This window comes from Felis catus, chromosome D3 (genome assembly GCF_018350175.1).
Source record: "Felis catus isolate Fca126 chromosome D3, F.catus_Fca126_mat1.0, whole genome shotgun sequence".
In the NCBI taxonomy this organism is placed as follows: Eukaryota; Metazoa; Chordata; class Mammalia; order Carnivora; family Felidae; genus Felis; species Felis catus.
Window position 1 is genome coordinate 57,139,516 of NC_058379.1, and position 27,761 is coordinate 57,167,276.

The window sequence follows — 27,761 nt, forward strand, 5'->3', positions numbered from 1 at the left end:
CAAGTTAGAGCTGGGGGCGGGGGGCGTGTGATGGGGCACAGGCACCAAAGCCCGCCAAGGCACTCTGAAGAAGGCACAGACCAATGCCCAGTGTCAGAAGACCATTCCCGTGACCAAGTCCTGCACCCCCAAGGCCAAAGCCAAGAAAGGGAAGGGAAAGTCCTAGCAGCCAGGTCTGGATGCCAAGAACCCAGGGCCCATGCCCTCCCTCCCACAGACCCAAGATCTAATTTACCAGTGCCTTTTGTCCGCTTATCAATCCTACCCTGCTTCTTCCCTCTCACTCCTCCACCCCCACCTCCAAGTGTCCCAGATGGGGAAGGACAGGGATTGTGGACAGCTTGAGGTATTTCCCGGTACATCCCCACAGACGCCACTACTAAGAAACAAAATAAACCCTCATTCCCACTACCACCTCCCCACCAACTGGGACTAAACTTACAACAGGAATTTTATGAATAAAAATAAATTTGTATAATCATACTAGCAATTTGAAAAGAAAATTTTTCTTTAATTTAAAAAAAAATTTTTTAGGGGCACCTGGGTGGCTCAGTCAGTTGAGCGTCTGACTTCAGCTCAGGTCATGATCTCTCGGTTGTGGGTTCGAGCCCCAGATCGGGCTCTGTGATGACAGCTTGGAGCCTAGAGCCTGCTTCAGATCCTATGTCTCCCTCTCTCTCTGCTGCTCCCCCGCTCACCCTGTCTCTCTCTCTCAAAAATAAACAAACATAAAAAGAATTTAAAAATATTTAATATTTATTTTTGAGACAGAGTGTGAGTGGGGGAGGGGCAGAGAGAGGGAGACAGGATCTGTAGCAGGCTCCAGGCTCCAAGCTGTCAGCACAGAGCCCGATGTGGGGCTCGAACCCATGAACCCTGAGGTCATGACTTGAGCTGAAGTCGGATGCTTAAACCAACTGAGCCACCCAGGTGCCCTTTAATTTTTTTTTGAAATGTTTATTTATTTTTGAGAGAGAGAGAGTGCGAGTGAAGGAGGGGCAGAGAGAGAGAGAGAGAGAGACAGGGACTCTAAAGCAGGCTCTGTGCTGTTAGCATAGAGTCCAATGTGGGGCTTGAAGTCACAGACCGTGAGATCATGACCTGAGCTGAAGTTGGATGCTTAACTGACTGAGGCACCCCACATATTTTCTTTTAAAAGAAATTATGGAGACAAATTTTTCCAGAGACTACTTGCTTTAATTAAGTACAATTTTAATTTTCTATTTTGATGTTTAAATTGTTATATCTTGGCCAATGGGAGCCCCCTTTAAACTAGCTTTATTCTTTCAACCCCAACAGAACTTCGAAAGTGCCCTCCTTGCTGTCTTACAAAGAAATTTCCAGGACCCTCTTCACTCTCTCAGGCCTATGGCATGGAGGCTTCCACTTTCCCAGAAACCAGGCTAATTTTGAGCAGAAAGTAGTGATGCCAGAAACAGGAGATAATTCTACTGAGGGACAGTAATGGTACTGCTACCAGATCCCTCCAGAGTAAGGGCTGGAAAAGATGAATTCTTAAAAATCCTGAGTTCTCATATTTTTAAAAAATTGTTTCAAAGTTTACTTATTTTTGAGAGAGAGAGAGAGAGAGAGAGAGAGAGAGAGACAGACAGACAGACAGCATGAGCAGAGGAGGGGCAGACTGAGAGGGAAACACAGAATCCAAAGCAGGCTCCAGGCTCTGAGCTGTTAGCACAAAGCCCAACATGGGGCTCGAACTCATGAATGGTGAGATCATGACCTGAGCCAACGTCGGATGCTTAACCAACTGAGCCACCCAGGTGCCCCTGAGTTCTCATCTTTAAAATTTACCTCTGGGGCGCCTGGGTGGCGCAGTCGGTTAAGCGTCCGACTTCAGCCAGGTCACGATCTCGCGGTCCGTGGGTTCGAGCCCCGCGTCGGGCTCTGGGCTGATGGCTCAGAGCCTGGAGCCTGTTTCTGATTCTGTGTCTCCCTCTCTCTCTGCCCCTCGCCCGTTCATGCTCTGTCTCTCTCTGTCCCCAAAATAAATAAACGTTGAAAAAAAAAAATTAAAAAAAAAAATTTACCTCTGACATCATCATCAAATGCTTAGTTACATGTTTTAGCCCTTCAACCAAATGATAGTATCTTATAAACCATACAATTATTCCTTGAATTATAATTCTTAATTCTGACCAAGAATTACTTGTTTGGGAGGCAGTACAGCCTGCTGGTCAAGACTGTAGTCTTTGCAGTAGGCAGTGCCATTTAATTAACGGTGCAATCTTTGGCACTCTTAATTTCTGAGAGTTTGTTTCTTTATATGTAAAGCGACACTAATAATAGTACTTTACCTGATGAGGATGCTGTGAAGACCCAATGCGATGGTACATGAAAAACACCCAGAAGAGTGGCATATGGAAAGTGTTCAAGCAATTTGTGCTGTTATCGTAATGGACTCCCCCAAATCTATAAGATATGAACATCAACATCAATTAAAAACATAATAGAAGAATAATAAGGTCTAGCATTATCCTAAGGTGGTTGTCCTTGGAATGCATCTCACTGATGTAGGCAAACCGTTTTGAGGTATTTGTAAAAAAATCGTTGCGATTATATTGATGAACACTCTCTTCTTGACCAAACATTACACAGGCTTCTCAGAGCCCCAGTTTTGACGAGGCATCTTCCTTGGGCTCTTCCACCTGCCTAGCCCCGTTTAAGCAAGAATTCCCCCACCCTTTTTATCTGATCATCGTGGCCTGCTTTTGACGAGAATCCCATTACCCTTGATGTCTCCCTTTACTGATTTTCTACCCATTAACCCCCTCGGTCTGTTCCTTTGCTATAAATCCCAAGCTGTCTTTGACATCTTCAGAGTTGAGCCCCATAGGTCTCCATGGGGATAATCTTGATACATAATACAAAAGTCCTGAAGAAAAGTCTTTCTTACCCTTTTAACAAGTGTTAGAATAATTTTTTTCTTGGACAATATCAACACCTGTCAAGTATTTCTTCGTCTAATTGTTTAAATTCACATTCAGTTCAAAGCAGTTCAGTGTTCTAACAAGTGGAAACTTACTTTGGCACTTGGTTCCTTGAGGTGGCATGTAAGTAGTGGAGATTGAGGGAAGTCTGATCTGTGAATTCACCTCAAGAAATGCAGAAAATCCAGTGGTTCAGTCTCCAAAGTTCTGTCTAAGGGTCCTTGCCACAGCAGTTGCATCCTCCTGGAGTGGCTCAATGCGTAGTTGGAAGTACAAGATTTTTATACACCAGTTTCTCTGGAATAATTCCAAATCATCTTTTACTTTTCTCAAGGACAGAAACTGTAGCAACACTTTTGGAATTAACAAATTCTTTTAGAAACTGGGCATCCCAAAATGTTAGTTTTAAACCTGGGTACCATGATCAATTGTCATTGAAGTTAACAGACCAAAATTTAAAGTATACAGTTTTTAATACATTCAATTCGTTAAGCCCTTTTACCCTTGTTTTGATATGAAATATTTTAAATTTATCTTTCCTGACCAATTAGCTTTTTAGAGAACATTTCCTTACTAACTTTAATATGCAATTACATACACACATATGCATCAAACATACATATAATTTACAATATTTAAAGTATGTCTTTAAATCCTTAACTTTGAAAAATATACAATCTTCAGGGATTCCTGAGTGGCTCAGTTGGGTAAGCATCCAACTCTTGATTTTGGCTCAGGTGAAATCACGATTTCAGGGTTGTGAGATCAAGCCCCTTGTACAGCTCTGTGCTGGGAGGGAAGCCTGCTTAAGATCCTCTCCCTCTCTCTTTGCCCCTCCCCCACTCATGCTCTCTCTAAAAAACAAACAATTCAGTGGAAACATACCTCCTTGCTAATACTTGAATAGTATAGATTGGATAATGAATTCTTTTAGAAGTATTATACTTTATGTACTGTTACTTTATGTGTCAGTTTTAATTGAACATTAAGGGAATGTGGTACAGAGAGAGAGTGTGAATGGGGGAGAGGGAGAGAGACACACAGAATCTGAAGCAGGCTCCAGGCTCTGAGCTGTCAGCACAGAGCCCATCGCGGGTCTCGAGCTCACAAACCACGAGATCATGACGTGAGCCCAAGTTGACTGTTCAACCGACTGAGCCACCCAGGTGCCCCAGGAATGCAGTATTTTAATTATAACTCTGTCAGTATCTTTATCTAGAGGACTGTTGCCATTTTTGTCCTTTATTTTTTGTCACCAAGAAAAGCAGGATTACATTTTTTTTTCTTTCAGATGGAGTTGCTGTAGTGTGTTCTTGGTTACAATATACTCATGGTTTGGGGACTTTGAAATGGTAAATATTCATGGTGTGTGAAAAAGCATGACACATAACTGTACAATCTTAATTACATGAAAATGTTTAGTTGTGTAGATACACACATGGGACCTAGAAGTCAAACTGTGATTATGGATGACTTTGTTCTTTATTTCTTGTGTTTTTCAGTTTTCTTTCATGCACCTCTTAACTTCAAATAATTTTTTAACCACCCCCCCCCCAAAAAAAACCAGGAAATCATATTAATTTGAGATTGGTTGTTTCATCATTTCATTCTGAACTGAGGAAAAAGATCACACAAAACTCATGTAAAGGTTAGATAGTGGTGTTAAGTATCTATGTTTTGGGATTTTGTTTCAGTATCTTGGAATTACATTTACAGCGTATAGATCTAAATAATAATTCTGCCTGTTAGCATTAGCTAGCTATACTACCAGCTACTTTTTTTCATAGACCCTCAAGGAAACACCAAGCAGGACACCTGGTATTTAAATATGATTGTATGTGACTAATAAAAAGAGACAAATAGAAGTTTTTTAAGTTAGGTCTAAAATTTTCTTGTAACTTTTTAACTTTGTAGCAAAAGCATACCTATTTTATTTACTTACTAGTGACAGTTTTTATCTTTTTAAAAGTAGTTTTATGTTGAATTCCCAAGTCAATACAAGCAATGTTTCTGAATTTTAAATACATACTCAAACTTCTGCTTTTGCATTGATCAAATACCTTTTAGACACCTGGAATATAAAGGAATAGTTGGGTGGCTGCCTTCAAGATTCTGTTTAAACTGCTTAAACTGTTTAATTTTTTTAAAACTTTTTAATGATTACTTATTTTTGAGAGAGAGAGAGAGAGACAGAATATGAGTGGGGGAGGGGCAGAGAGAGAGGGAGACACAGAATCCGAAGCAGGCTCTAGGCTCCGACGGGGCTTGAACTCACGAACCGTGAGATCATGACCTGAGCTGAAGTCGGATGCTCAACCAACTGAGCCACCCAGGCGCCCCTGGTTAAACTGTTTAAAACTCTCATTTGGACTTAGGGATTTTGCAGGGAGCGTACTCCTCTGCTAAGATTTCTGTTAAGTGCTGTGTTGTTTCCTCATATCAATTCAGTAAGGACTTTCACTATTCCCCGAGCTTCAACTATACCTCTAAGACGTACTATCTTGTCTAGGATAAAAGTCCTCATTAGACAGAATGGTTTGTCTAAAATATTGCTGGCATTTCAATTCTATTCTAAAGAATTTAGGAACTTTCTAACCAGCCTTAATATATGTGCATCAAAAATGCTAATATTCTCTCTTAAGCATTTCCCTAAAAACTATAGTACTTAAGTGCATGAGAGAAAAATACTCGTAGTCTTAGTTTTACCTGGGGGAATTTGATAACCTCAATTAACATGTGAGTGCTTTAGGCTCACAGAAGAGTTATTAACTTTAATAAAAGCAGGAGAATACATTCTCAGTCCTTAGGTTAAACTAGCCAGTCCTTAAGTTAAAACCATAAACAGAACCGTCACTCAGGTCTTTATAATAAAGGTCCAGGTCTGAGAGACACAGCCAAAGCTGGGTGAAAGATGGCCCTCTACAATTCAAGTATTTTGCTTCGCTACTACATAGTTCTGGCTGTTGCTTCAGATGCTTTACACAGTCACAAACGGCATTCCTCAAATGATATGGTTAGACAAAGTTAGATGTTGCATTCACCCAAGAGTAAATCTACTAATTTTAGCAACAAGAGAAAGTGGCACGGTCCTTGGTCTAAGACAGTCTGTCCCACTGTCCCTTTGTCAAATACAATCAATCCCAGCCATGGCAACAATATAGTGAAAGAAGTTGGATTCCCCATCATTTCATTTTTTCCTGTGAGGGTCTTTACTGGTCCATACTATTCCAATTATTGCAATTGATTTCAGATAATGGAGTCATGTTCTAGCCATCACAGCATTTCGTACTACATGGACAGAATAAAAAACCGTATTGCCTTTTAGCCACAGAGAAGAGAAAAATAAATACACAGCTGTGGCTTGGGGCGTGGGGGTTGGGGGCACAGGGAACAATTTTAAAGACAGCTTGTGTTGTTTGACCGAAGCAACACATGCTTGAAATCAGGCAACTACATTCATTGTTCTTTAAAACCTTAGTCTTCTATCCAGTAGACCTACTCTAAACTTAGCCATTTTATTCAACATGAGTAAAAGTTAATGCCTTCAGATTTCCATCGAGCAAAAATCTATGTTTATGTTTGTTTATATATACTATCCCATTTAGTTTTTCACTTAATTCATGAGTATTATTGAGACACCAGGTAAAGAACACACTCAAAAAAATAAAAATAGGGGTGCCCGGGTAGCTCAGTTGGTTAAGCATCTGACTCTAGATTTTAGCTCGGGCCATGATCTCATGGTTAGTTAAGTTCGAGCCCTTCATCGGGCTCTGCACTGACAGTGGAGAGCCTGCTTGGGATTCTCTCTCTCTCCCTCTCTCTGCCACTCCCCCATTTGTGCTGTCTCTCTCTCTCTCAAATAAATTTTTAAAAATGTTTTAAATAAGAATAAATAAAAAATCTTTTAATTATGTTTTCAACCCATGGTCAGTTAAGCAACTTTCAGAGATGAGTTCAAATGCCATTCACCTTTTCTGTAACATTTTTTCACACCATCGTGTAGAACTTACGATATTTTAATATAGTCAGTGTGTGTCTCCCACATTAGATTCTGAGTTCTATAAAGGCAACACGGTATCTTTCTCTGTTTTGACTCTCTCAGCTTCTGGTATTGTATTTGCCACAAGTTAAAGGCTCAACATAACACATTCATTCAAAAACCACAGAAACTATATTTGCTTTATTAAATGGAAAAGGAGTATTTATTTAGATATATTAATTGGGCTTCTGGCAACTTAGGTCCATAAAATCTTGAAAAGCTGAGGAAGTTATGGACTAGGTATTCTTGGGAAACTACAACTCTGAGAACATATACCTCTCACTGGTTCAGTTGGCACCATTCTCGAAACTGAAGAACTCATCAAAATTTTCACCTAGACACCAAAGAAATACATTTCAATTCCCATTCCAGCTCCAGTCAACAGGTGATGGCTATAGTACATGGAAGTACATGGAAGTCAATGATAATGATAAAACCACAGCCCAAAACCTCTGGAATGCAGCAAAGGCGGTCATAAGAGAAAAGTATGCAGCAATCCCGATCTTCCTAAAGAAGGAAGAAAAGTCTCAGATACACAACCTAACCTTACATCTTAAAGAGTTGGAAAAAGAACAGTCAATAAAATCCAAAAAATGCAGAAGACAGGAAATAATAAAGATTAGAGCAGAAATTAATGCTATCAAAACCAAAAATAAAAACCAGAACAGATCAATGAAACCAGAAGCTGGTTCTTTGAAAGAATTAACAAAATTGATACACCACTAGCCAGTTTTATCACAAAGAAAAAGGAAAGGACCCAAATAAATAAAATCAAGAATGAAAGAGGAGAGATCACAACCAACACAGCAGAAATAAATACAATAATAAGAGAATATTATGAGCAATTATATGCCAATAAAATGGGCAATCTGGAAGAAATGGACAAATTCCTAGAAACATACACACTACCAAAACTGAAACAGGAAGAAATAGAAAATTTGAACAGACCCATAACCAGTAAAGAAGTAGAATTAGTAATCAAAAATCTCCCAAAAAACAAGAGTCCAGGATCAGTTGGCTTTCCAGGGGAATTCTACCCAACATTTAAGGAAGAGTTAACACCTATTCTCTTGAAGCTGTTCCAAAAAATAGAAATGGAAGGAAAACTTCCAAACTCTTTCTATGAAGCCAGCATTACCTTGATTCCAAAACCAGACAAAGACCCCCACTAAAAAGGAGAACTATAGACCAATTTCCCTCATGAACATGGATGCAAAAATCCTCAACAAGGTATTAGCCAACTGGATCAAACAGCACATTAAAAAAATCATTCACCACGACGAAGTGGGATTTATACCTGGAATGCAGGGCTAGTTCAATATCCGCAAAACAATCAATGTGATTCATCACATCAATAAAAGAAAGGACAAGAACCATATGATCCTCTCAATAGATGCAAAGAAAGCATTTGACAAAATACAGCATCCTTTCTTGATAAAAACCCTCAAGAAAGTAGGGATAGAACAATCATACCTCGAGATCATAAAAGCCATATATGAAAGACCCAACGCTAATATCATCCTGGGGAAAACTGAGAGCTTTCCCCCTAAGGTCAGGAACAAGACAGGGATGTCCACTCTCACCACTGTTATTCAACATAGTATTGGAAGTCTTAGCCTCTGCAATCAGACAACACAAAGAAATAAAAGGCATCCAAATCGGCCAGGAGGAGGTCAAACTTTCACTCTTTGCAAATGACATGATACTCTATATGGAAAACCCAAAAGATCCCACCCAAAAACTGCTAGAACTGATTCATGAATTCAGCAAAGTTGCAGGATATAAAATCAATGCACAGAAATTGGCTGCATTCCTATTCACCAACAATGAAGCGACAGAAAGAGAAATCAAGGAATTGATCCCATTTACAATTGCACCAAAACTTATAAAATACCTAGGAATAAATCTAACCAAAGAGGTGAAAAACCTATACACTGAAAACTATAGAAAGCATATGAAAGAAACTGAAGAAGACACAAAAAAAAAATGGAAAAAAATTCCATGCTCCTGGATAGGAAGAACAAACATTGTTAAAATGTTGATACTACCCAAAGCAATCTACATATTCAATGCAATACCTAGCAAAATAACACCAGCATTCTTCACAGAGCTATAACAAATAATCCTAACATTTGCATGGGACCAGAAAAGACCCCAAATAGCCAAACCAATCTTGAAAAAGAAAACCAAAGCAGGAGGCATCACAATCCCAGACTACAAACTGTATTACAAAGCTGTAATCATCAAGACAGTATGGTACTGGCACAAGAACAGACACTCAGATCAATGGAACAGAATAGAGAACCCAGAAATGGACCCACAAACGTATGGCCAACTAACCTTTGACAAAGCAGGAAAGAATATCCAGTGGAATAAAGACAGTCTCTTCAGCAAGTGGTGCTGGGAAAAACGGACAGTGACATGCAGAAGAATGAGCCTGGACCACTTTCTTACACCATACACAAATATAAACTCAAAATGGATGAAAGACCTCAATGTAAGACAGGAAGCCATCAAAATCCTCGAGGAGAAAGCAGCCAAAAACCTCTGTGATCTTGGCTGCAGCAACTTCTTACCCAACACGTCTCCAGAGGCAAGGGAAACAAATGCAAAAATGAACTACTGGGACCTCATCAAAACAAAAAGCTTCTGCAGAGCAAAGGAAACAATCAGCAAAACTAAAAGGCAACCCACAGAATGGGAGAAGATATTTGCAAACGACGTATCAGTTAAAGGGTTAGCATCCAAAATCTATAAAGAACTTATCAAACTCAACACCTAAAAAACAAATAATCCAGTGAAGAAATGGGCAAAAGACATGAATAGACACTTCTCCAAAGAAGACATTCAGATGGCCAACCAACACATGAAAAGATGCTCAACACCATTCATAATCAGGGAAATACAAATCAAAACCACAATGAGATACCACCTTACACCTGTCAGAATGGCTAACATTAACAACTCAGGCAACAACAGATGTTGGTGAGCATGCAAAGAAATGGCAACATTTTTACACTGCTGGTGGGAATGCAAATTGGTGCAGCCACTCTGGAAGAGGTTCTTCAAAAAATTAAAAATAGAACTAACCTATGACCCAGCAATTGCACTACTAGGTATTTATCCAAGGGATACAAGTATACTGTTTCGAAGGGACACATGCACCCCAATGTTTATAGCAGCACTATCAACAATAGCCAAACTATGGAAAGAGCCCAAATGTCCAGATGGATGAATGAATAAAGAAGAGGTAGTATACATATACAATGGAGTATTACTCGGCAGTCAAAAAGAATGAAATCTTGCCATTTGTAACTACGTGGCTAGAACTAGAGGGTATTATGGCAAGCGAAATTAGTCAGAGAAAAGACAGATATCATATGACTTCACTAATATGAGGACTTTAAGACACAGAACAGATGAACATAAGGGAAGGGAAGCAAAAAATAAAAATGAAAACAGGGAGGGGGACAAAACATAAGAGACTCTTAAATATGAAGAACAAACAGAGGGTTACTGGAGGGGTTGTGGGATGGGCTAAATGGGTAAGGGGCATTAAGGAATCTACTCCTGAAATCATTGTTGCACTATATGCTATGCTAACTAACTTGGATGTAAATTTAAAAAATTAAACAAACTAAAAAAACCAGGTGATGGCTACATGAAGCTCTGATTTTGATGGGGCTTCATAAATTAGAAATATATGCCATAAGCAAGAGGAAGAAACTTATGGGGAAAAGGGCATGTAGGACATACAGACTGTCACCCCTGCTCTAAAGAAAATGTGGCATGGGTTCGGGCACAATGAACACTTGCGGAGTTCTTTGATAAATTTTCTTCAAGGATCAGAAGAACTGAAAATGATACAACTTTGAGTTTACAACTATTTTGTTGGCTTCTACTGAGTACTTTAGATGGTATGTCTTTCTAGAAAGTGAGACTACTTATTTTTTTAATCTGATGACCTCTGAGAACAATTGCTGAAATCAGGTTTCAGTTTTTTCCTTTAGAAAACAAAAGTACATTGTGCAGAAGCATTCTTAGAGAACATAAAATACAAATTACCATTTCATTAAGTGGCATACAATGAAACAAGTCTGTACATCCTTAACACTATTTTAATAACAAATGAGATTTCTAGGAAAGAGGTTTTAACGTGCCTACCGACTGCTGTCACATCCATATGATGCACTGAATAATGTGACAAAAATAGAAACCAAATCAAAGTTCAGAACTAAAAATGGAACAGGAATATTTTAACCACATGACGCTTAAGACTGGTGCTAATTTTTATAATAAAAATAACTATTTAGAATTTGTAAAATGACAGCAAACAAGCACTTAATAAACCTCCTTACTGTATCTAATCTCATTAAAGTATTCAAAGGTAATTATTAAGCTGCCAGAAATATATCTAGTGAATATTGTATTTCAAATATTACCATGACTAAGTAACATCTGAAAATAAAATCCCATACTTACTGCCCTAGGTTATTTTAACTAGTTGTTTCATTATAGAACTACAAGGATTTTTAGACTAATTTAAATAATATAGAGCTCTTAAAAAATTCACACTGAAAACACTTTATATTTAAAAAGATAGGTTTTCCGCTCGAAAAAATTATGTATAAAAAAGGGGGCTCTGGGTGGCTCAGTCGGTTAAGCATCCAACTCTTGACTTCGGCTCAGGTCAGATTCTCACGGTTCTTAGCTCCAGCCCCACGTTGGTCTCTGCGCTGACAGCTTGGGATTCCCTTTCTCTCTCCCCCAAAAAATTGAAAAAAAAAAAAAAAAAACAAACATAAGAAGATAGGTTTTCTGTTTAATATTATTTTCAAGTCATCTGCTTTAAAAGAGATATTTAGCCTTTAAAAAAAACCTTCCTCTCTGCCATGTTGCAACTGCTGACTAAGAAAAAATTCCACTTTAATCAGTCAATAAACTCAGTCCTCGGCAGTTAGCTTTTTATTGGTTCCTGGTGAGGAAAATTAGGTCCAACTGGAAAAAGAGCTTTGTGCTGTTGACACAAAATTTCACAATTGTAACCGTTCTGTCCATCAACGGATATAAAAGCAACAAACCAAAGATCAAGGAAGTAGGTATTTCTTCATCAAGCTTGCCAAGAGGAGAGACTAGCAATTCAAACAGGGAGAATGTTAAGCACAAATAATGACATTTGCCTCAGGCTAGGAGCCTGAGCTCCTAGGAGGTAGGAGCTAGGAGCTGGAGAGGAAAAGGAAGTAGGCATGAACCTCACCTGAGTTCTTGCACTGCTCCACATCGGCTCAAAAAGCAGCATGAAACAGTTTAATTTCCCTCCATTAGGCACATTCCAGCTGCAGTCTGTAACTGCGGAACCAATTCCCACCTGAGGGGAATTATAACTGAATCATACAAAGAGATCTTAAGAAGAGTTCCAACAGCATCAGTAGCACTCTGCTATTAACTTGATCTCCTGAAAGTACTACAAGATTTTATAACTTAAAAGCAAGAGCTGGGAAAAGGAGACAATAAATACTAATGTATTAATGCACAATTTAAACCTCTTAAAATCTCTCATTAAACTTGTGTTTCCATAAGTAAAATCAAAATTTCTTTCCTGAATAGGACAAAAAACTTCACTTGTACTGAATTTTTCTAGGATATCAGAATAAGCTAATGACTAACAATTTCACTTAACTTCAAAATTTCAGTTTTAGGAGCTCCTGGGCGGCTCAGTTGGTTAAGTATCCGACTTCAGCTCAGGTCATGATCTCAGTTTGTGGGTTTGAGTGTCGCATCAGGCTCTGTGCTGACAGCTCAGAGCCTGGAGCCTACCTTTCACATTTGAATTCCATGCATCATGATAAAGTACAGAACTGGATTTTAAAAATATTTATTTTGAGGGGCGCCTGGGTGGCGCAGTCGGTTAAGCGTCCAATTTCAGCCAGGTCACGATCTCGCGGTCTGTGAGTTCGAGCCCCACGTCGGGCTCTGGGCTGATGGCTCAGAGCCTGGAGCCTGTTTCTGATTCTGTGTCTCCCTCTCTCTCTGCCCCTCCCCCGTTCATGCTCTGTCTCTCTCTGTCCCAAAAATAAATAAACGTTGAAAAAAAAAATGAAAAAAAAAATATTTATTTTGAGAGAGAGTGGGGGAGGGTCAGAGAGGAGACCCAGAATCTGTAGCAGGCTTAAGTTGTCACTGTATTTCATTCCCACTAGGTTGTAAACTTTGAGAGCAGACATGTAGTTGAATAATCTCTCTATATCTCAAAAGATTAGACACCATGCCAGTAGGTATTCATTAAATATTATCTAGAATACCCTTATCAATAGTTCATTCTAACTCCACTTTGTTGATGTGAATATAAGTAACTCCTCTGAAAACAACAAATGGAGAAAAAAACAACAAATGGAAATCAAAGCAGGAACTTGCACAGGTATTTGTACACCCATGTTCATTAGCAGTATTGTTCACAATAGTCAAAATGTGGAAGCAATCCAAGTGTCCGCTGACAGACAAATTGATATACATAATGTGGCACATTCATATAATGGAATACTATTCAGCCTTACAAAGGAAGGAATTTAATTCTGACACGGGCTACATGGATGAACCTAGAGGACACAATGCTGAGTGAAATACGCCGGTCACAAAAGGTCAAATATTTTTAATTCCACATATATGAGGTCCCCAGAGAAGTCAAATTCACAGAGACAGAAAGTAGAACAGTGGTTGCCAGGGGCTGGAGGGATAGGGAGTTATTGTTTAATGGGTAGAGTTTCACTTGGAGAAGACAAAAAAGTTCTAAAGATTAATGGTGGTGATGGCTGCACAACAGTGTTAATCGTCAATGTACTTAATGCAAAGTACACTTAAAACTGGTAAATTTTTTGTTATGTGTTTTTTACCTCCATAAAAAACAAAACAAAAAAATTCCCTGGATTTAACATCTTTTTACAAGCCCACTCCAATAGTGCTTTTAACTAAGATGTTGGTTTTTAACTTGCATAATGTCATAATTTCACTATAGCTTGACACGTTATGCAAAACATGGATTTGGTGATCATGGAGCTGCTACACAACCTATCAGTGTTTCAGGCATCATCATGTAGCGGTTAAGAAGCACAGGCTCACTGGGGCGCCGGGGTGGCTCAGTTGGTTGAGCGACAGACTTCAGCTCAGGTCATGATCTCACAACTCGTGAGTTTGAGCCCCGCATCAGGCTCTGCGCTGATAGCTCAGAGCCTGGAGCCTGCTTCGGATTCTGGGTCTCCCTCTCTCTCTGCCCCTCCCCCACTCATGCTCTGCCCCCCCTCTGTCAAAAATAAATAAACATTAAAAAAAATAATAATAAATAAATAAAACACAGGGCTCAGAGCCAATCTGGGAGCTGGATGTGAGTCCCAGCTTCACCATTTGACCTGTTCAGGGGCACACAGAATTGACAGTGTCTTAGTTTCCTCATATGTAGAAGTGGAATGAATAATCAGAGTAAAGGACGTATTAAGTGCTTACGGTAGTTCCGGATGCATATTAAGTACCATACATGTGAACGAACATTATAATAGATCATAGACTACCATTTGCTTCGAAGAGCGTTGTTTCTCAAAGTGCAATCTACGAATGACACGCATCAATCAAAATCACCTGGGTACCTTGCTTAAAATGCAGACTTCTGAACCAGCATCTTTGGATATAGGTTCCACTGTCTAAAACGTCCCACTGCAAAGGTGGAAAACTGGAGTGGGGATGGGAAGCACCTGGATTCAGATAAAGTGACCAGAGGGCCTTCTAGGAATGGAGAACCAGGGACAGTGGTCAGAGGACAACATTTCCCAAACTTTCTAGACGCTAAGAATCACAGAAAAATCTGACTTAGTAGATATGTGCCCTTTATGAAAATGTCCCAAGTGAGTCTTATCACGGAAGTTTGGCAAATGCTGCCCTAGAGATTCCCACAGATTTTCAGCATATCCCAATCTGCTTTAAATGCAATATGTGGTGAAGGCCTGTGCTCCGGAAGTTCAAAGTACCAAATGAATCCGTTCACTCCAAACCACTTCAGCATTACTGGGCAGTAGAGGAGGTGATCTTGTTCTCTCCCCATAAGGAACTTACTATAGGATGAGCTGTAAAACCCTTACTTTATTATCGCATTACCTGGAATTACAAATTGTGAAGTAAGTCATGGACTTCAAAGTTGGTCTCGAGTACTGGTTGTCAAAAGTGTGGTCCCTAAACTCAGTGGCATCAGCATCAAATTGTTAAAAATATAAACCAGCAGGCCTTATCCCAGAAGCTCAGGGAGTGGGGCCCAGCAATCTGTAGTTTAACCGCCCTCCAGGTGATGTTCTGATGTTCGCTCGAGTTTGGGAAGCACAGGCCATGCAAAAGGGATCTCCTTCAGCGGTTTCTCGGCCAGAAAGTCACGGAATACTTCCAATCCCTTGCTTCCTTCCCAGTCCATTAATCTCTCCCCTCCCACGTCACATTCAATCAATCAGATTCACAGAAATTATCTACACATTTCAAAAACAACATAAAACTTTATTAAGAACATCTTATATTGTCATCAGATACAGCCAAAGAAAAAGGGGTAAAACAGGGAAACTTCATCTTCCCATGTGCTACCGCCACCTCAGGACAGACTCACGTGCGGATGGCTGGAAGTACAGATGGCAACAAATGCTCTGTATAAATAAATTCAGTGTGTAACACAATGCTCCCTTTCTATACAGAGAAGAACTGGGTTTACACTTTAAAAAGCTTCGATATAGTGCAACAACTATGAAACAAGACTACATCTTTAGGAGCTATTTCTTAATAGAATACAAAGCAGTTTTGTAGCTTTATGTTATTTCATATAATACAAATTCGTAGAATGTAAAATTCAGAAAGGGCATTCTAACTTTCCCAATTAATTTGTACTTTTAAGTTTTTTCTTTCTAAAGATTTCTCAGAACCAGTTCAATGACTACACTTTAATAGATGAGCTGCTCATCTACCGTGACATCTGACAACCTCGTTTTGTTCTTTTAATTTTGCAAATCAAGACAACCAGGTCATCCCAGCGTTTGCTGATTCTGAAGGAATTCTTATAGAAAAACCCTGATTCAGAGTGCATGTGAGAAGAGGTACCAAAATAGCTGCATCTGGACTGGTTTTCCTAGAGGGGGAGGGTGGCCTTTGAGCACAGCTGATTTTTCTCAGACTCCCGGGTTCCCCCATGTGGTTCTTTTACTTACTGTAGTGATGGAAGGAGAGGAGGGAACTCCAGGGAATCTGTTCAAATGGCCACTCCAGACAGCTCTCTGCACTGTTTGTGGAGAAAAGAGTGATGGTATCCATTCAAACCACAGTACCCCTGCGGCAAGTGTGGGGACATGCTTCTCTCTTGAGGGGCCGGGCCAAACTGCACTCAAAGACGCATGATTTGCCTCATGTTCATACACAGTGGAGAAAACACTCATGATTTCGAATGTGGTATTATAGTACCCCCATCTAACCCCACTTGTTGAGAAAATGTAAGTCTACCTTTTAGAAAAGAAGACCATTCACTGCTAAGGCTTACCATGTTAACATAAGGCTGAAAAGACAACTTCTAAACCAGACCGTATCATTTGTGTTTACAGTTAGTGAGTTAACCAACAGCTTAAAGGTTTGTGGAGGACTGGTCAAAGGGTGCGACTGGGGGCAGGATTCAGGTTGAGTACTATCACTTATCACAAATCGCATCGAGCTCTTTAAAAAAATAATGCCTTTTTATCATAAATATTTAGAACAGATACTGGCATTAAAATCAGTATCTAAGTCAGAAGTCTGTCTTAAATGGTGAAAATATTCCAACAAACTTTGAATAATTCAAATCTTCCCAGGAGTACATAGTTTATAAATTAGTTTTAAATGGAAAAAAATATATTTTGAATGGATAAACCACCACTTTAACAGATCATAAATAAGGTGAAGACATTGAAAATAAATTAATATACAAGTTTTTGCTTTCACTTTAACAAGAAAAACTTACATGGTATACTTTTAGAACAGGTATAACTAGGTTTTTATAATTGTGCATTTGTTACCCCACCACCCCCATGCTGAATCTTCTTTTTATATAATCTACACCTAGGGACAGAGGTACACAAAACAGACAGATACCACAATGTGTGAATCTGGCTGCTGCACACCATTTCCTTAGTTAGAGTGATGTTACAAATGCTGATCAGGATCTATTAGTAATTGTCAACCACATTACAAGTTAAGTACATTCATGGTTAAGTGGATTAGGTTCCCTGGTGACCTTTGTGTGGTAGTGTTTATAGGGAACCTAACTACTACTATTCTTTCTGTGAGAAAATGTGCCCAGAATCCCAAAAGTTGACTAAAAGACTTTGGAATATAAGCCATATATGGATGGGGACTACTAATATGTGTCTATGTTCTGGAGAGAGGCCAAACTGTTAAAAGCACTGTTTCCAGAACTTTTGGCTACTGAAAATAAATATTTGCCTTCTTCACATAGAAATTCATTTTAACTATAATTTCTAATATTGAGAAAAAAAGAGTGAAGCCATTCAGACTAGAGAGACATAATTGGCTTGTGGGATTTAAAAGATGTTTTATTGACTATCTAATTTGAATCTGCTTACAAGGAAAAGCAAAATGTCTAATATGTAATGAATAAAAAAAAATGTTTATCCTAAGTCATTATTGAGTACAAACCCACAGCTTAACAATGTGATTTTAAAAAGAAAGCAGGAGAGCATGCAACTGCTCTAACACACAGGGTTAGAAATAAAAGGTAAAAGTACATTTGTTTTGGTAATTCTAAATATACAAATATAATATTTGCCAGATCTACCCTGTAGTGTAGCACTGCTTAATTTCCAAATATACAGTCATTCAAAAACCTTAAGGAAACATTAAAAATGTTCCAGGCTATTTTACTGAACTTTAAGGAATATTGTGTTGAGATATTAGAGCTAAAAATACTATTGTTTTTAAAGTTAAATGGCTAAGCGAATAATAAAAGTATTTTACGGTTCTTTTAATCCCATAGACGGCTTTATGTTAAAGGGATCAATTATGTTAAAAGGAGACTGATTTGAAAATAGCAATCAGTTCCAGAATCAAAGTTGTCGTCTCGGTAGAAGGTCAAATTTTACAACATTTCCAAAGCATTTTCATATTAACCTACTCAAATAATTCTAAAGAGTTTAATCAAGGGGGTCCCTATTTAATACTCCTTTTATTCTACACTGGCAGCTGGAATGGAACCCCTACAGTACTATTGTGGAAAAGTTCTCTAAGCTTTGATCTGACCCTCAGTTTAGTGTTCAATTCCTGACCTCTGAGGAATAAGGAATCAAGGCATTAAGAGGCACAGAACTGCTATTTTGGTCAGGGAGAAGGGTGGAGTTTAAGTTGGAACATTTAGTCCCTTCTACAATCAAGTCCTAACTATACCATAATAAAGTCTCTACCAACTCCTGATTAGTTCTCACCCTTAGGAATTACATACTATACAGTGATTAGATATTGAAGAAAAAAAAAGAAAAACACTTGAAAATACATGAAGAAATAGAAACATGGAATTTCTCACAAGGCCCTGGATCAAAAAAATTTACAAAAAGATCTTTTGAAAATAATCACTATTTGTGAGCTTATTAATACACAGAGATCATCACTTTGTTTAAACTAAGTCATGTTAACTTACCAATAAAATAGTAAACAAACCAACATTTTAAACAATTTTATAAATTACTTGTCACTTCTTTTGTTAGTCATTCTCTCAACCATATACAAAAATAACGCTACAGGACTGTCCACCTAACCTGTCTCCATCTCTTGCAAAGTCCTGGGCCCTGGAAAGAGACTGGTCATCAGTCTTCACTGTAGATGTCCCCTGCAAAGGGCAGGTGCATGTGGCTTCCAGTCACGTTGGGTAATCGGGATAAGTCTGGCAGGCTCTGGATCCGGGACCTGAGTTCTTTGCGCACCAGGGAAACTCTGGCTAACTTGCGCTTGTATTCCTATAACATCAAACCACTTTCATTAGCATTCTGGGAGTTGAGAGAAGAGCTATCTAGCTAATGGTCTGCATAAAATCTGGTATTACACTCAGTTAATGCTAAAAAAAAAAAAAAAAAAAAAAAGATAATTACCAAGTTAGCATTAAGATCAAAGGAAGGGCTTTGGAAATATACTACTAGATAAACTCTATTAGTATGAAAAACCATCATCTTAAACAGTTGTCACACACCTGTGAAAAGAAGATTACCATGTCAATATAGTTAACCTCAACATGTAAGATCTTCACGTGTCCTTGAGCTTGGATAAGAAAAACCACATACCTGTTTTCACAAACCTAAACTGAAATTTAGCACTGTTTTCAATTGTGAATGCTAGCAACAAATCACAGTATTATCAGTAACTGTGAATTTGTCTTCAATGGAAACAAGCTGCTATGATATTACATTACAGTTTTTTAAAGCTATCTTGAGCTGCTGACATTTATCATGACTTTGAAATTATGGTAATTCTCAGACCAAACATTAAATGTTATTTAATGTGTCAATAAAGAAGCATATATTATTGTACAAATATTATGTCAATAACTGTACTTTAATATAACTTATTTCCTTTGTAATGCTAAACAATTTATTTTCTGCATTAAAATACTGAACTTGAGGTGCACCTGCTCAATCAGTTGAGCATTCGACTTCGGCTGAGGTCATGATCTGGGTTTGAGCCCTGCATTGGGCTCTTTGCTGACAGCTCAGAGCCTGGAGCCTGCTTCAGATTCTGTGTCTCCCTCTCTCTCTGCCCCTCCCCAACTTGCGCTCTGTCTCTCTCAAAAATGAATAAATGTTAAAACAAATTTTTTTTAAATATTAAACTTGAGAAGGGCCCAAAGCTTCACCAGACCACTAAAAGTTCCAGTGGCCCCCTAAAAGGTTAGGAAACCTTGCAAACAGTGGCCTAAAGACTCAGAAACTGGAAACCAATCAAGATCATGTTTGGTTTTTGGGGCGCCTGGGTGGCGCAGTCGGTTAAGCGTCCGACTTCAGCCAGGTCACGATCTCGCGGTCCGTGAGTTGGAGCCCCGCGTCAGGCTCTGGGCTGATGGCTCAGAGCCTGGAGCCTGTTTCCAATTCTGTGTCTCCCTCTCTCTCTGCCCCTCCCCCGTTCATGCTCTGTCTCTCTCTGTCCCAAAAATAAATAAACGTTGAAAAAAAAATTAAAAAAAAAAAAAGATCATGTTTGGTTTTGAGGGAAACAGTCCACTGTCTCTACTGGCAATATTTCCTTTTAATGGAAGTTTCCAGACTTCCACATGGAGAGACAGGATCCTTCTATACTCCATTACCTAGTAGAGGTGGGACAGGAAGGAGGTAATCTAGAATATGGGTATTCTTCCTTCCAGAAAAAACTAGAACATCCTCCTCCTAACCAAGGCTGATCTCACAAACAAGACAGAACAGGTGAGTGATAAGCTTTCATTCTGGGAAGAAGGCTGATCCACAAAGAGCTCTTCTTTAGTGTTCCTCAGCTCTATACATCAGAATCAGCTAAGAAATTCTTGAAGAAACAAATTTTTCAGGAGAAGCTCAGTCCTCCTACATATCAATTAAATGAGGATAATTTTTAGAAGTGGGTCCAGAGTTCATGGATTTTACACAAGTTCCCCAAAGGATGCTAATACACAGAGTTATCAGCCACTTTTTTAGTTTTTCTGCCTAAAATGAAATCAACTAGTGGGGTTTCTTTGAATGACTGAACCTCCTCCTTTAAAGAATAACCACACGAGGGGCATCTGGGTGGCTCAGCTGGTTAAGTGTCTAACTTCAGCTCAGGTCATGATCTCATGGTTCATGGATTCACGCACCACATCAGGCTCTGTGCTGACAGCTCCGAGCCTGGAGCCTGGAGCCTGCTTCAGATTCTGTGTCTCCCTCTCTCTCTGTCCCTCCCCCAGTCATGCTCTGTTTCTCTCTGTCTCAAAAATAAATAAACATAAAAAAATAAAAAAAAAAAAAAGCCCATGTGGGGAAAGGGATTTGTCAGACTTACTGAAACTCCACTGTTCTAAAGGAAGGAGGAAAAGAGACCTTGGAAGCATGGGGGACTGGGCACAGTGGCAGGCAAAGCAGGTAAAGTTGAAGGCTGGAAAAGTTCAAGCATAGCTTCGGGCACCTAAGAGAGGTGTCAATTCTTGCCATGTCTACCTGTCCCTGCAATTCTAATTTATCATGAAGATCAAGATGGAGTAAAAGAGAGTTTAATAGAAATCTGTAATCTCAAGGTATGATTTTCTTCTTCCCCATCCCCTTCACCAGTGATACACACTGGAACACCAAGTAAGTTTTAGCACAGCAGCTCAAAGTGGCATACGAAAGATTCACATTCCAGAGGCCTACTTCTCAGTAGGCTCTCATAACACACGTCCACATTTAGCACGTTTCTTCCTCAAAACACACCGGTATGGGGACAAACACTTGTCTCCATCTGTCTCACTGTTCTTAGCTGAATCACTCTTGAATACATAATACATAAAGCACTCTGGGGTCAGCATGACACATTTAGATGTTGTTCAAACATGCTCAAAAGCAATCATTCTCTGCTAGAGACTTGAGAAATGTCCTATGTGCTGTTAGTGGTCATTACTGCTCAGCCTAACTTTTAGTTTCTAGCATCCAGATAGGTTGTTCTTCAACTAAGATTTCATTCAAATGATACTGGAAACTAAAAGCCTTCAGCTTTTTTGGTATACACTGCAAACAAAATATTGGTAAATATAAACAAAAGCTACCATTTATTGAATGTCCATTATATGCCAGGCATTAAAATATGAACTCATTTAATCCTCTCAATAATCCCATGAGAAAAGTTATTATCCTTCATCAGCATGTGAAGCCATACTTTCCCAAAGCTTTCTGCTACTGTCACAGGCAGGATCTCCTACCCAGAAGGTTTAAGGAACTGTGGCAAGCTGTCTGATGTGAGTCTGAAGAAGAAACTGGATTTCACCTTGTAACTACTCGATTACATGAACCAGGCCATAGTCCTAAAAGTTTTAAATTGCTAGACTAGGTGGTCTAGAAAGAGGCTCTAAGATTTCACAGGTTGGTTTCATATGGCAACAATGCTTTCACCAGGATGTGTGTATTACTTTGATTGTGAGGTACAGTAACGTCAGTACTTCTCTCAGATTAGAATCTTCACAGCACCATGAATGTACTCCCCTCTTTCATGGCACGGCAGTCCTGCCATATGGCAAGTGTATATTTATTGAGTACTGGAGATACAGCATTAAGCAAAACAGATGAGGTGTCCTGCCTCCACAAAACTAACCTATCAGGAGGAAGGAGACATAAAACATAATCTCAAGTATAAATACAATGAAGAAAATAAAGTTGGGCAAAAGGAGAATATGATGGAGCAATACTGGGGAGGGTTAAGAGAGGATTAAAGATTGAAAGTGTTAGCTTTCAGAGCCACTGACCTAGAGGAGGCTGACTTCCAGCATGATACAGGAGCTCAAAGGCCCCACTCCTTGGTGAGAACTATTTTTTTTTAATCTTTAAATTTATTTTTAACATTTATTCATTATTGAGAGACAGAGCATGAGCATGGGAGGGGCAAAGAGAGGAGGAGACACAGAATCGGAAGCAGGCTCCAGGATCCGAGCTGTGAGCACAGAGTCTGACGCGGGGCTCGAACTCACAAACCGCAAGATCATGACCTGAGCCAAAGTCAGACGCTTAACTGACTGAGCCACCCAGGCGCCCCAGGTGAGAACTATTTTTAAAAACCCTACTGGCCATTTCAAGCCTTTGGAAATAATCCTAAAGGCAAAGGACCTATGAAGAAACATCTATTCCAGAAAATCCATTAAGAAAGGCAAGCGTCTGCGGTATGTAAACCAAGATATTCCGTCCCTCCCTACTCCCAGATCAGTAAGGCAGAGTCCCCTGAGACTGCCGCTGCTGAGAACCCAAGGATCACTCCCCCGCAGACAGACTTTCCTCCTGAGAAGGCTAGGCCATTAGCATGTAATCCTCCCCAAGCTACCTGTTGCTTACACTGTCTGCCTCAGGATAGTTTAGGAGGCATGGGGCTCGGTTCTACTCAGCCCCCACTGGTGATAAAAAGGCTCTACCCTGGATGCGGCAAGCTGAGAATGCTGGGGCACTCACAACCCTTGCCCCCAACTCAGGAGGTAATGTTCTAACCCAAAGGGAAAAGCTAAGATGAACACAGGCTGCCACGCACCTCTCATTTTCACTAAGAGCTCAGCTCCTACAGCAGGGGTAACCCTAAAGAAAAGTTTACTATGGTCCCCACCCCTAGTTACAGACCCCTGACACAAAAGATTTTTGCCTGACAGAAGAAACAGGCAATAAAACAGAACCTAATCTCTTCACAAAGGAACTGATTTTAGTTACAACAAAGCAAGAAGTTGTTCAAGCCTAAGGGTACCGCCAAGAACAGTGGAAGCTATGGTGAAAGGCAATTAGGAGATTCATTCATAACAGGGGCTAAACTGAAGACCAACTAGTTTGCAGGACAGAAACGCAGTAAGACAGTTGGAAGGTGCCGTCCTGGTGTCAGATATCTAACACTGGCCTCAGAAAGAAAATCAGTTATCTCGAAGAGGTAACTGAACCCCCATGTTCACTGCAGCATTATTTACAACAGCCAAAATATGGAAACAACTAAGTTTCTATCAACAGATGAAGGGATAAAGATGATGTGGTGAATACACACACACACACACACACACACACACAATGGAATACTATTCAGCCATAAGAAAAAAGATAATTCTGGTATTTGCAACATGGACAAACCTAGAAGACATTATGTTAAGTGAAATTAGCCAGACAGAGGGGCATCTGGGTGGCTTAGTCAGTTAAGCATCCAACTTTGGCTCAGGTCATGATCTTGTGGTTCGTGGATTCAAGCCCCGTGTTGGGCTCTGTGCTGACCACTCAGAGCCTGGAGCCTGTTTTGGATTCTGTGTCTCCCTCTCTCTCTGCCCTTCCCCCACTTGTACTCTGTCTCTCTCAAAAATAAACATTAAAATTTTTTTTTAAAAAACTAGCCAGAGAAAGATACATATTGTATCATTTATATGTGGAATCTTAAAAACAAACAAACAAACAAAAAACACAAAGGTGAACTCATAGAAACTGAGTAGAATGGTGGTTACCAAGAGCTGGGATGGCAGGGGGAAATGTTGACTACAGTTAATAATAGGCTGTATACTTGAAATTTGCTGAGAGATCTTAAGTGTTCTCACCACATATACACAAAACTATGTGAGATGATGGATATTAATTACCCCAATTATGGTAATCAGTTCAACAAAGTACACATACATCAAATCATCACATTGTACAGTTTAAATATATAAAATTTTATCTGTTTTATCTCAATAAAGCTGGGAAAAAAGAAAGTTCTTATTACATTAGTAAACCACCCACACCCCCCTCCCCGAAAAAAAAAACTAAAAAAGACCCACAAAAACCCCTAAGCATTGAAAGAGAAAACATACCTGTGGGCCCAGCGGCACACCTGTACTGTATCAGGTAAAGACAGGAGTGTGGAAGCCTAACCTGACAAGTAAACCAATAGGTAAAGGCCAATACTGGTTTATCAGTTATTTTCAGAACCTTCTCATCCTTTTCTAACTAAACCTGCATTTTGCAAAAACAGCTTTCAAAAAATTTATTTTGTGTTGGGGTGCCTGGGTGACCTTTTGGTTCAGGTCATGATTTCACAGTTCGTGAGTTCGAGCCCCAAGTAGGGCTTTGTGCTGGCAGTGTGGAGCCTGCTTGGGATTCCCTCCCTCTCCCTCTCTCCCTCTCTCTCTCTCCTTCTCTCTCTCTCTCCCTCCCCTGCTCACATTCTCTCTCTCTCTCTCAAAGTAAACATTTAAAAAAAATCTATTTTGTGTATAAACTTTTTTTCCTAAAATAACTTAATTGTGTTCCAGCACCAAAGGGAGGAACCCGAATTTTAAGATTTAAGATAAAAAATTTCTCCAGAGCAAAACCGTTAAGAAATTAAGTTCTCTCCCTTAGCAATAAATAATGAGCTGATATATACGGCTTTTAGTGCAAATGTATAGTATTCTGGCTATTCTGTGGGTATGAAAAACTTGTGATGCAAATCAAAACCACAATGATACCACTTCACAACTACAATTATGGCAATAATCAAAAAAGATTTGACAATAAATAGTGCTGATAAACATCTGGAAGAAATGGAACCCTCACACAGTGCTGATGGAAATGTAAAATGGTCTGGTAGTTCCTAAAAAATCAGAGTTACCATATAACCCGGCAATTCTACTCCTAGGAATATACAAGAAGAGAAATGAAAATGTATGCCCACACAAAAATTTTAACAGGAATGTTCATAGTTCACAATAGCTAAAAAGTAGGGGGAAAAATCCAAATATCCCTCAATTGGTAAGAGAAACAAAATATGGTATAGTCCTACCATGTAATATTATTTGGCCATAAAAAGAAACAAAGTACTGACATATGTTACAACATGAAAGACCCTTGAAAACATGCTAAATTAAAGAAGCCAGTTAAGCAGATCATATACTGTATGGCTCTATTTATATGAAATCTCCAGAACAGCCCAATTTATAGAGACAGCAAACCTGAGTTTGCTTAGGTTTGGGGTGGGATGAAGTGAAAATGGATAAGAGGTTTCCTTTACGGTAGACAAAAATGATCTAAAATTATACATTGTAGTGATGGCTACGAAATCCTGTAAATATATTTAAAACCTGTACACTGTAGGAGCACATGGCTGGTGCAGTTGCAGAGCATGCGACTCTTCATCTCAGGGTTGTAATACAAAAAAAGAAAAAAAAAAAAGCCCCACATTGGATATAGAGATTACTTAAAAATAAAATCTTAAAAAAAAAAAAAAAAACCCACAACACCCGGTACATTGAAAACACCAAGTTACATGGTATGTGAGTTACATCTCAATAAAAATGTTAGAGGGGGAAAAAAAAGTCTTTGTGAATTAGTCTGAGAACCTCAGTGCCACAAACAGTATTGCTTTTAATGGCAAATGGATTCCAAGTTTTGCTACTTTACAAAAAAATTCCCTTAAAAAAAAAGCATTAAGGATAGGGGCGTCTGGGTGGCTCAGTTGGTAAAGCATCAGACTTGGGCTCAGAGCATGATCTCACGGTTCGTAGGTTTGAGTCCTATGTCAAGCTCTGTTGACAGCTCAGACCCTGGAGCCTGCTTCAGATTCTGTGTTTCCCTTTTTCTCTGCCCCCACCCCCTCCTCGTGCCCTGTCTCTGTCTCTCAAAAATGAATAAATGTTCAGAGGCGCCTGGGTGGCTGAGTCAGTCGGCTGTCCAACTTCAGCCCAGGTCATGATCTCAGCACTGGGGAGTTCAAGCCCCACATCAAGCTCTGTGCTAACAGCACAGAGCCTGGAGCCTGCTTTGGATTCTGTGTCGCCCTCTCTCTCTCTGCCCCTCATCTGTTCATGCCCTCTCTCTAAAACATAAACTTAAAAAAAATGAATGTTAAAATAATTTAAAAAGCCGTTCAAGGATAAATTAAAGGTGAGCTGGTTATTCTAGGTGCAGTAAATGCCAAGCTCATACAATACACTCTCCACCAAATTCCAACCTGACTTCTTGGAAAGACCAATCTGTTAATGCAAATATCACATAAAACCCAGTGATGAACATGAGTGATGGTCCAAAGGGTCAAACAAAAGCAATTCCATACAAAATAAACAGATATTGTTTATAATAACTGTTTGTATTATACATCACCTGTGACTTCTAACACCTACTGATTTATATACCAACATTTGAGCTGTCAGTGTGACAGTTTTCTGAGTTGAGATTCTAGCTCTTACTACATATTATTTGCAATTTTCAAACAAATGCATCATTCTGCTGTTTGATACTGAATTCGAAGGTCTCAAGTGATCTACTCCATACTTCAGTTCAACTAACATTTCTTGAGTATCTACTATAGAAGGTGCCAGTCACTGTCCTGGGAACACAAAGATGAATCATAACCCTTACCGAGAAGAACATACAATTTAATAAGCATGCAAACAAATGAGTAATTACAATAAAGTATAAGATGTTCCATCAGAGGTGAAAACCGTTATGACATATGAGAACTGGAGGACGGAGGACTTTACCACAGTTCCGGGAGGGTTTTCAGAATTAAGGATAGGTGAAGAGAATACAACAGGATTACGGGAACAGCAAGATAACAGGCTAGAGAGGATAAAAAGCATGACAGGAGCACGACAAGTCACTATTAGACAGTGCATGGTGCAAAGTGAAGAAATTAGTTCCATTACCAAATACAGTCACATTTAAGTCATGAGAGAATTAGTCTGGATATAGTATAGAAGAGGATGAACCTGAGGCAGAATCCCAATCAGGAGTTGACGGCAAATGTCTAAGAAAGAAAGACTAGGGCCTGGACCAAGCCTGTAGCGGTAGAGCACTGCACAAATCACACCGTCAGGTAGCAATGCACTTCACACACTACACTGGATGCACATAATACCTTAATTAAAAAGACAAAAACAATGTGTAGTAAGAAAACTCAGGGGGCGCCTGGGTGGCTCAGTCGGTTGAGCGTCCAACTTTGGCTCAGGTCATGATCTCGCGGTCTGTGAGTTTGAGCCCCGTGTCAGGCTCTGTGCTGACAGCTCAGAGCCTGAAGCCTGCTTTGGATTCTGTGTCTCCCTCTCTCTCTGCCCCTCCCCCGCTCCTGCT

The 27,761-nt window shown here is 39.5% G+C and overlaps 1 protein-coding gene and 1 long non-coding RNA gene across 3 annotated transcripts in view; both read right to left on the bottom strand.

Moving 5' to 3' along the window:
- Positions 1-2,021: 2,021 nt before the first annotated feature.
- Positions 2,022-12,871, bottom strand: LOC123381385. The gene is made up of 3 exons (XR_006588261.1): positions 12,245-12,871; positions 3,044-3,245; positions 2,022-2,430 (listed from the first exon to the last, which is right to left on the bottom strand). It is a non-coding gene; the product is annotated as an uncharacterized LOC123381385 (long non-coding RNA).
- A 2,624-nt stretch (positions 12,872-15,495) lies between these two features.
- Positions 15,496-27,761, bottom strand: part of RPRD1A (regulation of nuclear pre-mRNA domain containing 1A) — a 69,806-nt gene continuing 57,540 nt past the window's right edge. Inside the window, exons 7-8 of one of the 2 annotated variants that reach the window (XM_006938854.4) lie at positions 18,801-18,998; positions 15,496-16,285 (exon numbers count right to left, since the gene is read on the bottom strand). In XM_006938854.4, the coding sequence (XP_006938916.1) occupies positions 18,849-18,998 (150 nt within the window). In that variant the 3' untranslated portion in view covers positions 15,496-16,285; positions 18,801-18,848. Of the gene's footprint in view, positions 18,999-27,761 lie in introns of both variants that reach the window. The other variant, XM_011288029.4, reaches the window with a different exon arrangement.